The sequence below is a fragment of the Neopelma chrysocephalum genome, unplaced genomic scaffold (genome assembly GCF_003984885.1).
Source record: "Neopelma chrysocephalum unplaced genomic scaffold, ASM398488v2 Primary Assembly neopelma1_25, whole genome shotgun sequence".
Classification (NCBI taxonomy): Eukaryota; Metazoa; Chordata; class Aves; order Passeriformes; family Pipridae; genus Neopelma; species Neopelma chrysocephalum.
In genome coordinates, this window is record NW_020897694.1 from 7,988,300 (window position 1) to 8,002,934 (window position 14,635).

Here is a 14,635-nt window from a genome sequence, read left to right on the forward strand (position 1 = left end):
AAGGAATTAAGAGTGATTTGTTTTAATACATTATAAAGATGCAAAATACTGGGGTACAAAATGAATTCTAGAAGCCCTGATTACAGCCAAATTTAGGAAATCAAGCTACCTTTCAACCATAAGCAGAGAGCTGCAAAAAGTGCTATATTATGGGCACTGAAAGAGTGTGTGCAAATTGAACTTCACTGTTGATCCTATTTCCAGCATTTTGGATTTATGTCCTACAATGCAGAATATTTGTTTCACCTTTGCTTTATAACAGTACAAGGTTACTCATAGGCTTTGAACTATGACAGAATTAGAATGCCTTCTGTGGTAGAAAGTCCTTAAATATATCCTTAAACATTTGAGCTTCATGTTGAGATGCTTACAAAGGCTGGTTTTAGCACCCATCTCTGTTTTCCGCCTGAAATGTGTCCTCCTTTTGTTTACTGGGAATCTCACTGGACAGATTTTCATCAGTACTCCAAATGCAGTGTAGTACTCTAGTGTAGTACTCCAATCTAGATTTCTGAAATCCCTACCAGAGCTGGGTCTTTGCAGATGTGGAGAAAGCCAAGACAAGCAAGGAGGTTACTTTGTTGGGTCCACAAAGTAGATATTTCAAATACAAAAGGGGCCAACTAACAAGAAGTAAGTAGTCTGGAAAAAGTAAATAACCAAGAAATATACCTCCCCCTAGAACTTCTTGTGATCAGGTAACAAAAGCATCATTACATTTGGTCTCTACCCCAGTGTACAGAGACATCAGAAAGTTTAAACTAGAGGAACTGTTTTTCTTGGAGTCCTATTGCTTTTGCTTTATTTTATTTTTACTGGAGGAGATGGAGAAGCCAGTTTCAGTCCACAAAAGCACCAATGATTTATTTATTGCTGTCAGTTAAGGCAAGGGCAGCATTTGCTTAACATCGCAGGGAAAAAGCAAGCTGCTCTGAAGCCTGTGTGTTCCAGTGAAGCACTGCAAATCAGTATGTCCCTCCCTGGCCTTCTGAATTCAGAGGTGGGAGAAATGTGTAGCTGTGCTCCAGTGTATTCTTACAGGGACTGAGACTTCTTTGGACCTCAGCTTGCATGCTCATGAGCAGCCTGTTGAAGAGACCCTAGCTCCTCTCTGACCTGCTATGAAAGTCTAGGTAAGGAGGTGACGTACAACTATGTCTCAGAAGACATTGCCTGCATGGCATTCATCTCAGGAAAACTTCATTTCACTTCATGCATAATTTATAATAACTCTCAGGAGAGCAACAGATGGGAGAGATCAGCATCAATATTCTTGTCTACCCAAAGTTAGCTACAGCGAGATGCGTTTTGAAGCACTGAAGGACTATTCTCAGCTTGCTTCCCCCCTTCCTTGGCTTTCCAAGGAACTCAAGCTATGAGCCTCAGTCTCTCTAGCTACTAACTGACCCAATTGACCAGATGTTTCTTGACAAAGCATTCAAGAGCAGCCAGACCACAGCCACACACAGGCAGAAGGGAAGACAGGAAAAGGCAGTTTTTCATGCTTCTCATGTGTCACAATCCCTGTAGAGGCCCCTCCTTCAACGTCACCTACTACAATGGGATTTCTCTGTTGCTGTTAGCTATGGAGGAAACAGGCCTGACTGCAGATGGAACCGAGTGTCAGGATGACCAGATCCTGCCTCCAGCTCTCCCCAAGGAGCCATCCCAGGAAGATGCTCTTAGAGAAGCCCGTGTCTTTTTATGATCATCGCTGTTTGTAAAACACCCTCAACAGAAGAAGGGGACCATCGTTCTTTCCCTGCCCCCAAAATGTATGGAAGGAAGAAAAGAGATTTTTTTTTTTAAAGGAGTGTATTTTAAATCTCACGTCTATATTGTTTTAAATCAATATTTAGCAGCACAAACTGTGGGTTTAAGGGGCACAGAATTCCATAGCAAGATCAGTGCTGAGCTTAGGACTGTCTTATACTTGTTTTTCTGAAAAGTGCTTTTTGGATGCTTAAGGAGATGAATGCCCCAATGCAGCTAAGAAGATGAATGCCCCAATGACTGGTTATGGTTATATCACACCTATAGCCAGACCATCTAGCAACCTCTCACTGCCCTGTATGATACAGGAGTGATATTTAACCATGCTTACTGTGACCACCTACTAGCTGTCCTAAATTGAGGGTTTCCAGGCCCCTGCTCAGCAGAGGTGGTGACTTCTTCTGAAGCTTTCAGTGTTTGAATGGGGAAGTTGTTCCCTCAGAAGCTGAAGGGAGCTGTGAAACTGCAGGCTCCCGCAGGGCTTGGTTGTGACCACAGTAAAAGAGTTAAATCACTGTTGCTAATATGGAAACCTGGGTGCTCTTGTCCCTTAGTGGAATACTTGACCTTTCATCAGGCACAGGGGCCTCCAGTCAATTAGGCAGGCAATGAAGGAAACATATTTGCATAGCATTCTCAGAGCAAAGGTTTCTGTGAGTCACCCTGGGTGCACTTTTCATTAACATGTGTTGTTTTCAGTGCTGCTGGAGGGCTACAATAAATTGATTAGTCTCTTTAAAATTTATCATAAAATTGTATTAACAAAATGGTAAATACATTACACAGAGACTGTAACCACAGGATGTTTACATAATGCCCACTCTGGACGAGTACTAAATACCATAAAAGACCTGAGACCCCCCCAAAAAGTCTGCAAGTTCTGGCTCTCACAAGGCAGCTAGAGCACCACTGTTGTTGCTGTTTCTCCTCCTGCTCCTCTTCCCCCTCACATTTCAGCTTCGGAGTTGTGAACTTTGCTGGTTGTTATTGCAATTCCTATCGCTAGGCTTCCGTTGTCAGAAAAGAGTTGAGCCAGGGAAGTGTTCAGCACAAGGCAATCCCCGTCGGAAATGACAGAGTCCACACACTCCAGTACCGACCTGGGGGTCGCCTCCCACTTAAGGCGCCTCTGGTTCCTATTGAGCTCCAGCCGGTAGGTGAAGTTGTCAGCTTGGGTCGGTGTGCCAATCAGCATCATCGTGGCGAAGAACTGCGGGTGGCCTTCATACTTCTCCTGCTTCCTGAGTACCAGCAAAAACTGGTGGCCAAGGCAAGAGTGCATGATGATCCAGTCTGTGGGTGCGGGCAGGTGCATGTCCGTGGCCAGGAAGACAATCTCTGCACCCTGAAGGATGTTGATGTGATGGGTCTGCCTCAGGTGGGACACCACCACCTCCAGGTGCCCTTCCCATGGGCAGGAAAAGAGCGGGCACATGCAGGGAACCAGCTGGGGGTCGTGCACTGCTTCGTGATGATGGCAGGGAGGAAGGATGCCTCGCTCTGTGGACGTCTGCGCAGCTGCACAGAGGGTCGGTGCATACTACAAGAAGAGAGAAATTACACGTGATAGCAAGTGGACCAAGAATCAGTGTAGATATGCAAGGTGCAGACCCTGCAGACATCAGTCACCTAACACTCCACCTAAAACAGCACTAGTGGGAGTGCAGGGAACTCAACACTCTGGAGATCAGAGGCAATTCTGACCTGGATCTGCATGACAAAAAGTGCCTCATTCTGCAGGAGAAGAGAGAAACTGTTTGAGTCATGGTAAATCACTTAAAATGAAAATGATGTATGTGTTTAAAGAGTGATTTCATTAGTTTAGGGGGAAAAATCTGATTAAAAGAAAAAAAACAACAAAGCAAGGACAGCATGGGGTATTTTATATAGTTAAGGCTTTTGCTGCTCAGTACAAGGAAATGAAATATGTATGGCATTATTATTCTTTAATGAAACATACATGCAAATACAGGCATTTTTCGTGAAACAATAAGCTGTATAACATCCTTAATTTGTGAAATAAAAGTCAGGTTTTTATTGTATACGATACCTTAATTTCTTTTTTTTGGTCAATATATTTGTGCCTAATAGATGCACTTACCTCCATAAATCTTAAATTGCTCTCAAAGGTGAATGGATGGCTAATTTAGGGCATTTTTGCAATAAAGTAAATTTTGATTAAGGTAGGGCTGCTCACTAAAAAGGCAGTAGCTCTTGTAGAAGATTTCCACATGAGGACTAGAAAGCAAATTGCTCTGCCTCTGTCAAGTGGACATTGTTGAAGATAAATAAGTCTTATTCAACCAAAAGTGTATTCACAAGTAATGCTATTCAGGAAGAGTAATGGCTCTCCACAATAACTCTGTGCATAGACAAACCCTAAGGCACAGGCATGCTGGTCATGATTCATTCTACCCAATTTTAAACATTTACTTCAGCATTTACTTCAGCCAACCAAGCCATCTTGGACTGCCTCTGCAGTCTGTAGGGTGCGGCAGCCCTTATAGTGGAGGATGCAGACCTCAGATGGAGTAATTCACATTCTAAAGGTGACACCAGCTGAGGCCAGACAGACTGAAATCCAGTCTGTCTAGTTGTACCTAATTTTTGGCTGTTTAATAAGTTTTTGTCTTTGAACCCCTCTTCTAAGAGCGTGTCTCATATATCCATTAATGTCTCTTATAAGAGTACATACATATATATGTACATTTTGCTTAAACATATGTTTTAGGAAGATTCATGTAATTCCCTGAATACTGCCCCACATCCACTCATTTTAATATATGTACCCAAAATTTAAGGAACTACGTCATAGTTCTAACATCTAACAGTTGTTCTCCTTCATACCACATCCAAGTCATAGCAGATTTGGGATTTATTCAGTTATTTTTTGAGCAGAGACTTGTTTTAATCAGGGGCAAGCATAATCCCATAAAATGGGTGCTAAATTTGTTGCAAATGGTGTATTTCTCATCTCTTTATGGATATCATGGTGCCTTTCATTACAGCCTTGCTCTAAGCAGTTTTGCTTTCCAGGATGTTTTGGAAGGCAATTTCTTGGGTGAACTGTGCTAACTCTCAGATGACCAAGGCTTCCTTGCCAACCAGGATGACAAGTCCTGGATCTCCATTCTCACTTTGTCAGTAGCTGCCCAGGAATGTGATGGGCAGAGTAAGGTTGTGATTGCTGCTGCTGTGAAATTCATGTTTGCTCCCAAGGCACTGGACGTCAAAGGGAGCTGTTTCTTCTTCCTCTGGCATTTGTTGTGAAGAATAATTGACTAGTTAAGCCCTATTATTGAAAATTCCTTTTTTTGGAGAATTACTACTTCAATAGTACAGTTCTACTTTTCCCTTCCTCATTTTTTATTTGTTTTGCTGTGTAAAATTCAAGAATATAAACTTTCCAGGAACATAATGAATTGAGGACAGATAAATGACTATCATTGTCCAGGAAATAAAACAGGTCATTATAAACTAATCAAGGTTTGTGGCATTAGCTGTCTGCTTATCGCAGTGGGATTACTGGTTCACACTTAATTCTGCATTAATTTTTGAATCCCATTAGGATGAAAGTTATGGTTAATTTAAACTCTTTGGTGAAGGAGGCTACTGCAATGGCAGATTGTAAAAGCCTTAAAAAAAAAAAAAATCCCTGAAATGCTAACTGCCTCATAAAATGAATTCTAATCTCCCAATCTAATACAGTGGGTGTGAGCAATTACTTTCTCTCACCAAACTGTTAATGCAACATTAGTGATTATACTAATTAAAACTAATGAACTCGTACTCACATGCTGATAAACCTCTCAACCACTCAACAAGTTCCAGCCTTCTATCAGTTTTATTTAACTCCCCTTTTGGAAGATGAATCTTAAATTAACCTCTTGAATAACATTCAAAATTAGGTTTTGAAATGTGAAGCTTTATAGACTGTGTATAATTCTTCTCCAAAGATTACCAGAGTCAGAGAAACCATTTCCACTGAGGATGTAATTGAATTTAGAAATGCATTCTCCTAATTTGATAAGCATGGAGAGCAATGGTAGCTCATCCATCTAAACTGCATCCAAGGTAAGAAAATAGAAATATCTTCAAAAAATCTCTTTATGACGAACACATTTCTATGATTTAGGAATTAGGAATATAAATTACAATGAGCAATTTATTCAATGTATCTTTCTTCTTTCCTTAATTTGTGATTTTGTGTGTATGTGCACAAATAATTGTGAATTCTCTTTCACATCTCATATTTCTGAAACATTCCCAAAACACTTCCATGAACCACTTCAGCAAAGGATTTCTGGTCTGACTTTGTTCATTTCAGGTTTACTGAAAATTCTGAAATCCAGGACAAACCACATGATCTATCTTTATTCTCTGACTAGGTGAGAACCATCTTCAAAATCTGATTTCTGAACTATTCAATATTCCTGTTTCTAAACTCTAAACTTGTAGTATTTTTAAATAAACATTTAATAATTCTCTGTCACTGTAAAAAAAAAGTCTCAGAGGAATCTATTATTTTACTCTTACTTTTGAGGTATGAATGTAACTATTGGGGTGTCTGTGCCCTTGTTGGTGATTCATATGACTGTGAATTGAAGCACTAAAACTGAAATGCAAAATGGGCATAAAATGGTCACCCTGAGTGTATTTAAATGCTTGAATAAATATTTATGAACATTTTTTCTCATGTTTAATCTCCTCCAGTATTTACTTTCCATCATTTATTGCCTGATTACCTGATAAAATTAGGTTTATTATATTGTTGTGTCAGTCCAATATTATGCTCAATTATCTTTTAGCTTGCTGGCCAATTTTAGTCAAACTGAACTGTGGGACAGAAATCTCAAATGCTTTAATTTTCAATCATTTTTATGAGAAGAGGCATCAGGGTAGAGAAGTATGACCCTTGCATGTCTCCAGGGAGGAACAGTTTGCCATGTGTGCAGTATTACATTGGCAGACAAGAGAGAACCTAAACAATGGCAGTTTGATCCCAAATGTATTATAGACACCAGCGAACCCACATGAGACAGTGCCTTTGTGAACAGGAGAAAAGCTTCAGCCAGAGTGCTCCTCATTAGACGCAACATAATCCCACCATGAGGCACCAAGCCGCAGGAAACCAGGCTCTGCTGCTCACAGAAAAATTTCTTTTTAATGATGCAGCTTATTAGAGTGTAATTCTTTTTAAGAACAAGTAATTTGGCAAAGAGCAATTTATAAACACATGGTGCTTTTCTCATGGAAAAAAACCCCAAACCATGATTATACTTGGACCTGGGACACAAGCTTTCTGCTAAAAACGCAACAAACCACACCAGGTGTGATTCACTTGTTTTACCTTTGATGTCTGAGGAGTGGGTGGCTAACACTGAAAAATATCAGTTCCTTTTACAGCCCATGAAGAGTTCATGGAGAATGCAATTCACTTGACCCCAAGAGGTGCCAAAGGAACATCCCCCTGGACACCGCTCTCTACATGCAGCCAGGACCAAACATATCCTCAGTGCAGTTTTACCAGTTTCTAGACAAAGAGCAGAAGGGCAACCCTATTTTAGCCAGGGAAGAGCTGGCTAAGAGAAGTGGATGCCTATTCACATAAGGGTGTAAATCCTTGGTTCCCCACCACTGCTACACTACTCAAGTCACCTCCAGTGACTTGGTAGAAAATTCAGGGGAAGTATGAAGGGTAGATCCAAGAGTTAGAGATCTCCAAGATCTCCAAGAGGTAAAAAAGCCACAAGTACATTTCTGACTCCGCAGCCGCAAAGGTGAGGCACCCATCTGGGAGAAAGGTCTTTGGTATTGCTCCTCATGCTCTGAGGGACCTTTTGTATTAGAACTAGCAAAGTATTTAGGTCAACTGTAGTACAAATAGTGGAAACAGAGGCAGCAACCCCCACTGCACCTCTGCTGGCTGAGCTCATGGCCCTGTAGGATGCAGACACTGGCTACACCACCATCCCTCTAGCCCTGCTTCCCTGCTCCACATCGGCACAGTTTCAATAGGGACAGCAAGTGTGGCTGCTTCCCTGAGCAGCCAAATGCCTTACCACTAAAGTTCTGACTTGAAAATGGTGAATTTTCTCAAGACAAACCCCGCAGGGTGAGGAAGGGTTGAAACCAGTCCTCCCATCCCACAGGAGGCGGCCCAGACACTGATGACCTACAGTATATGGAGAGTGAGTAGCACCACCACATTGTAAAAGAATAAACATGCTCAGGTCTTCAGAGAGAAGGTTAAGTGTCACCTTTCTACACTTTCCAGTGTTGGCCAGTGTTATATTGGGAGTCTGGATGCCTCATTCATACTTTTACTTACAGTAATGCACATAATATGCAAAAATCAGCCTGTGAACAGTACAAGTGTGTGCTGAAAATATCCTAAGGAGGGAGGACAAGGACTAGTTCACTGCCCAGTGAATAAGGGTTTCTGACAGCAGAACAGGTGCTGCAAATAATCACCCTTTTCCAGACACTTCACGCCCGTGCAACTGTATTTTCTCCAGTGATCACACACACTTTGCAAACACTCATTAATTCACCCATGTGCTGGACTATTTGCTTGGGAAAGTCAGTGGTGTAGTCTGAAGGCCATCATTGTGGGGCTACTGAGGAAAGTCACATAGAAAACAGCAAAGATGAAAATAAAGCCACTGGACATGCCAGCCAGCCCAAACCAGAAGACAGTGCTCCCACTCTACCCCAGTCCCACTGCAACCTAATCCTCCTCCCAAGAAGGAGCTTCTCTTTCCATGTATCAAACTCTTTCCTCTTCATCCTCAGCTTTCTTGGCTGGATTACAGAAGAGTTGGTAGGAGCTGTATATGTTCATGGCAGCTGTGACCCTTGGTAGGAGCCAGAGGTTGAGAGAGGCTGTGCTAACACCCCTTTTTACAAACCCACCAACTGTGCTGAGGCTGCCTCCTCCTATGGTCAACTCCACTATGAGACATAGTTTCTTATTGTGTATAACTTCGTAAAACTTACATTGTTTGGGGAAATACCTGATTCAGGCTGACTTAAAAATACATATTAAATCACATATACACTTGAATTAACACACATACACATATTTATATATAGACTCATAACACATATCCATTTCAAATGTTTCTGAGAATAATGCAGTGGGAGAAAACACACTTTTGTCGAGGTTAGACTATTCTGATATCTTTTTTGTTTAAAAAATAGTGGGATCTGGGGGGATGGAAGCCTATGCATCTTGATGATGAGCTTCTCTTATAAATTTTATTATTTATCCTTGTGAAAATAGTCCCAAATTTTAGAATGCATATTTTTTATTAAACCTTCTTCTGAGAGGGGTGCATTTTGCCATGTAATTTTTCCTTCTATGAGGCTCATTGCTCTGTCTGTCTCTGTGCATATCAGCCACCTGTCAGCTGATACCCTTGATGTTGAATTGAAGAACAACAGCAGTATTTTTTCTCACTGTTGGGTCAAGGAATTTAGGCATGGAAGGGTTAAAGATTCAAGTATTGTGACCGTATTTTTTTTGTCCAGCTTATATCAGCCAGCCCCTGATTTTTCATAGTAGAATTGCCTCCGAGAGCACTTGATATTTTCTAAATCCAGCCTCCATTAACCTCAGATGCAGCTACAAGTGATTAAACTATCTGCAGATGAGGTCCAAGACTTTGGCAATGTGGGTTTTCTCACAGCTACAGGAACTCCTCAATAACATGTCATTATTTACCTCATCTCCTCCACTGCCCTACGTGTGACAAGAAACAACAAGAGATGCAGTCACCCTATAGGTAGGTAAGCAGCCTAGAAATGAGCCTTGAGAACTCAGTGGAATTTTTAATGTGACCTAAAGACTTCCACAGACAAGGAGAGACGCAGGCCTGCCGCTGTGAGATGCTTTGAGTGAGCAACTTTAAGGGTTTTCAGCAGCTTTAAGGCAACCATGGCAACTTTCAGGGTTTCGGTTGAAACAAAGTGGCAATTTCTTTGCCGAAGAAATGTACCATTTATTCAGTTTTCTTACTGTCTTCCTCCTCTTTCGGGGCTTCTCAGGGTCTGATTGCTTCTTCTCATCTGTATGGAAACTGCCTCCAATAATTTTCTAATTCTCAGCTTCTTTCTGCCTCACAAAAGCCTTGCCACCCACTAACATCCACCTTCACGTTACTTACACCCACCATCTAGGGACAGATGCTCAAAAGAACTATAAAGGTGACATGAAGAAGGTAGTGAGTCTTTTAATCCTGATCTCCATTTAATTTATCTTCTGCTCTTTTTTAATATGCTAATAAGATTTTTTAAATCTCTCAGATGAAAGAAAAGAGAAGGAAAAAAACCCAACCCCCTGAACCTATTTTGTCAAAAGCTATACTTTCATATCTGAAATTAAGAAATCCAAGCCAGGGCTCATGTTGGGGATTTATTTAAAATTTTAATTACACAAAATCTTGTTCATTATGAATGCATCAGTTGAATTTCTTAAGTACTGAATATTAGTTGCAGCTTTGGCTGTGGGAGGATTTGTTTTCCCTACTATCAAATGATAGCGAGAGCTTATTTTGCTAATCTCACTTTGCAACATAATCAGGTGTGACTTGATGACACAGCATAGGGGATATGTTAATGGCTGTGCTCATACTAATTACACACCACTGAGTATGCAGAAATAACTACGACTTTAGTACATGTCCACACTGTAGCACACTCTTCTCTCTATCAGACAACCCTGAATTTTAGATGAAGCCACATATAGAGGTATTTTGGGGAAAAAAAAAGTGGTTTTGTGATATATATAGCAAGACTATGATACAGCATTTTAAATGTATCCCAGATAGAAAGAAAGACATTATTCCCAAATCAAATCCTCGTTTTCTTTTCAAAAATAAGTTTTTTCAGCATAAACTGCCATGCACTCTTGAAGTACAAGCAAAAGAATTCAAGAAACTTGACATTCTGCAATATATTGAAAACAATGTAATGATAATGAAATATAAGCAGGATTCATACTAAAGCATTTCAGTTCCATAGATACTTTCTGAGAGACACTTGTGTAGACATGGGCAGGGTGGAGCAAAGTCATGCTCTTCAGCTCTTCTGCTTTGAAACACAGTTTGATGAACCCTTCCCAGCCCAGACGGGAGGACTCTGAAACTTGTTTCAAACTGAATGGAGACACACCACCTTGCCATCTCTCAGCCGAAGCTGCAGCTGGGTCAGGGACACCCAGGCAAATGATCCTGGTTTAGCTGCTGCATTTGATGGATCTCACTTGACATCACTTTCTGTGCTCTCTTTGAGAAATAAAATACACTGAGTAGATATAAGCAAACCACATGCATGGGCAATTTCTGTGAGCATCTGGCAGTTATTTGCTAGACAAAATAAATAAAAAGCATGGAGATGAAATGGGTGAAATGGAAACATCTGCACCTGTGGAGATCTGGCAGGTTGGCAAATTGACACACATCACCTACTCTGGGATGATTGCCCTATGCCTGCTCTAAGGGCTTAACTAAGGATGAAGCTGTAACAACAGGAAAAAAAAAAGGCATCCTGGCTTTGGGTAAAGACAGTATGAGACCATGACTCTAGGAACAAATAGGACCAGATATGTTCATAGTGCTCAGAGAGCATCCTTGCTCAGTGCAAGTTGCTGCACCCATGCTCACTACCCTCTCCTGCATTTCCTTTCTGCTACTTGAAATACCCTGATAGAAAAGTGGCTTTCTAGGCATTTTGAAGAGCTTTTCATATGAAGTGCAACAATAGAGGACAATAAACTGCTCCTGTTCCTCAAGAAGAAGCCCACTAATGTGCTCTTGCCAGTACAATTTAAGCCCTTTGCAGAGGCACCCAAAAGAGGAGCTGAACTGAAGCTGCTGAGGTGGAGCAGGAGCTGATGCATACCATGGAGGGAGCGGAGACAGACTCCGCCTCTGTCATGAGGAGATTCCTTGAATGGTAAATGGTTACTGGGGATGAATGTAGAGCCTGGATCCTGAGCTACAGCTACTGTCAGCAACAGAATTAGAAAGCGTGGACAGCTACAGGTCAGAAACAGTTTTCCTCCTCTGTTGGTAGTTTGGAGATAATTTCCAAATTTCCAATTTGATCGTTTCCATCTCTGGTTCATATCTGGGAGTACCTGAGCACCCTCCTGGCAGACTTCCCAGGCTCACCGAAAGGCTGAAACCATTACAGATTTGCAAAAAGCCAGGCTAGAGGGTGAGACATGCCCTTGGGACTTCATTTGCAACTTGTATTCTCTCTGCTGCATTTTAGGACTGGATACAATGCAGTGATAATAAGCCATAGTGCAGTATATTTGATGCTGCATTGCAACTGCTGATGCACTGGGGCATGGAGATGTTTACCCTCTTCTCTTTGGACTAGAAGAAGATTTTATACCTTGTTTTAAGAAAGGGTGATGCCTCTAAATGCCATCCCCTTTGGCCACACAAGGCAAGTATCGAAGCCAAGGCACACGCTATCAGCTCTTTCTCCAGAAGGGCAGGGTGCAACCATTGTTTATCACCAGACCGCTCATGAGGCACTGCTGACTGTGGCTCTGGGTGATGTAGTGAACAGCCTGCATATGTAAAAAGAGATAATAAAAAATGCAGAATTATCTGAAGATTCACTTCATCCTTTATCCACTTTGTATTTTGGATAAAGCTTGTTAACAAAGTGCAAAACCATTATAGGCTTTAATTAAAAGCAAAATGATAAAGTAGTTCCAAACTGCGTCTGCTCTGTCTGATAGAGAAGGCAGAGTTCATAAGAGCCCTGTATCTGACCTGTTGATTTTTTGGTTTACATTCACACTGAGAAAGAAATTAATATGGAAAAGAGTTAAAAAAAAAAAAGGAAGAAGAAATGATTGCCCACTGTGCTCATAAACTTACCAGTTCAGACTGCCTCTAAATATCTCATCATCTGATATTCATTTACAAGTTACTACAGTAACAGCGTGTCTCCAAGAAAGCAGATTTGCTTAAGTCATCTGAGATAATTAGACCAAATCCACCCTGAGACAATCGAAATTCTTCCCTTCCACCAGACAACCTCCAGCTATCACAATTATATGACATAAATCCATTAACTGCTCTTTCAGAAACGTACCCTCAGAGTGCCAAAGGATGGCACAAAGGAAGGAGGTAAGGGATGAGGTAGTGATTGTTAAACAAGCCCACAGACTCTCTTGGTGGGACCAATGTCTCCAATCCCATGTACATACCCCTTCTGGCCAAGCATCTGCTCTGTGGTCTATGTCACATTGGTCTTGCGACCGTCACAAGGTAATGTGCTGCCAAACCTGCACCAGGCAGGTCACAGCTGAGTGCAGATGCTGTGCTGGGGCCATGTAAGTGGGGTGACGAGGGAGCACAGGGCTCACAGTGCTGCCAACCCTGTCTCCCTGTCCTGTCTCATAGCTCGTGACTGTGCCTATATCTCTGTAACAGTCACTGGGCAATGTATGAGCCATAAGAGACTCCTCATTTTTGGTTAAGATCTTCTCCTAAGAGCTGCGTCTCAGGAAATACAAGAATGGCTGAATATCATGCCTGTCTTCCTCTTGCTGAGGCATTGCTAGTACCAGCAAGCGATGAGCATCTCAAACCCATCCACAATGGCCTGGTATGGTGGGGTCATGCTCAGGTTTCAGGAACGCTAGGAAGTGAAGAAAGGAAAACAGATTTTTCTGGGCCAAGGGTTAACTCTGCATTCCCCTACACATCTCTGCCCCTTCTCCACTAGTGACATTCAGCTTGCCCTTGCTCTGGGTACCTGCAATGTGAGTGTGGCATTGAATGAAGAAGTCTATCTGTTACAAGACAACCTAAAATTCATGATTATTCTACTGTCAGCTGAAAGTGTGTCTTGAGTTTGTGCAGTCAGGCTTAAAAAAGAGGAAAAACCCACAAAACACAAAACAACCCAGAAAATCTGTGCGAGCCATTAGCTTTGGGCATGAAAAACAAACTTCAAGTCTAGGTAAATTTATTTAGTTTGTGTAATGTATGCAGATGTTTCAATGATATATTCTTTACAGTAAGGAAAGGGAAATTTCTCTGGGAATATTTGGCTTGTGTCACAAATACTTCTTTGAATTTTGTGCAAATCATAGGCTGTTTCTTCTTTTTCCTCCCCTTCAAATTTTCGAAGATAGTTCTAGAAGTTTTATTCACATGGGGAGGATGCAGGTGTAAAGAAAGAACAGAAACAGAGGCTCAGCTTAGCCAGAGAAGACAATGTTCCAGCCCTATTAATGGAGTGAAAGTTTAAAGGATTTTGTTGAAGGAAAAAAGCCCCCAAAATCCACAACAATGTTCTAGGTTAAAATTCCTGCTTACAGGAATCCTATCCAGGAGGGGTTGAATCAGTCTCCCTGCTGTGCCTCCTGCAGCACTGCCATTTTGGGGAGGGAATCCCCTGGCATCCTCTAGCCTGCTGGCACCTTCCCTCTGACCTCGTGTGCCACCCTCAAGAGAATCACAGAAGGTTTGGGGTTATAAGGGACCTTTGAAGATCATCAAGTCCAACTGCTCTGTCATGGGCAGGAACATCTATCACAAAACCAGGTTGCTCAAAGCCCCATCCAAGCTAGCCTTGAACACTTCCAGGGATGGAGCATCCACAACTTCTCTGGGCAACCTGTTCCTCTGTCTCACTATCCTCATAGTAAAGAGTTTCTTCATTATGTCTAATGTAAACCTGCCCTCTTTCAGTTTAAAACTGTTACTCTTTGTCCTGTTACTACAGGCCCTGGTGAAAAGTGTCTCTGTCTTTTTTTTCAGCCCCTTTATGAATTGAAAAGTTGCAATGAGATCTTTCTGGAATCTTCTCTTCTCCCACCCCAACTCTC

The 14,635-nt window shown here is 41.7% G+C and overlaps 1 protein-coding gene across 8 annotated transcripts in view; it reads right to left on the reverse strand.

Moving 5' to 3' along the window:
- Nucleotides 1–2,343: 2,343 nt before the first annotated feature.
- The window catches only part of SIAH3 (siah E3 ubiquitin protein ligase family member 3), a 52,781-nt gene continuing 40,489 nt past the window's right edge, over nt 2,344–14,635 (reverse strand). For all 8 annotated transcript variants that reach the window (XM_027675209.1, XM_027675206.1, XM_027675204.1 and 5 more), the window contains one exon: nt 2,344–3,313. In XM_027675209.1, coding sequence (XP_027531010.1) covers nt 2,720–3,313 — 594 coding nt within the window. In that variant the 3' untranslated portion in view covers nt 2,344–2,719. The remainder of the gene's footprint in view (nt 3,314–14,635) is intronic.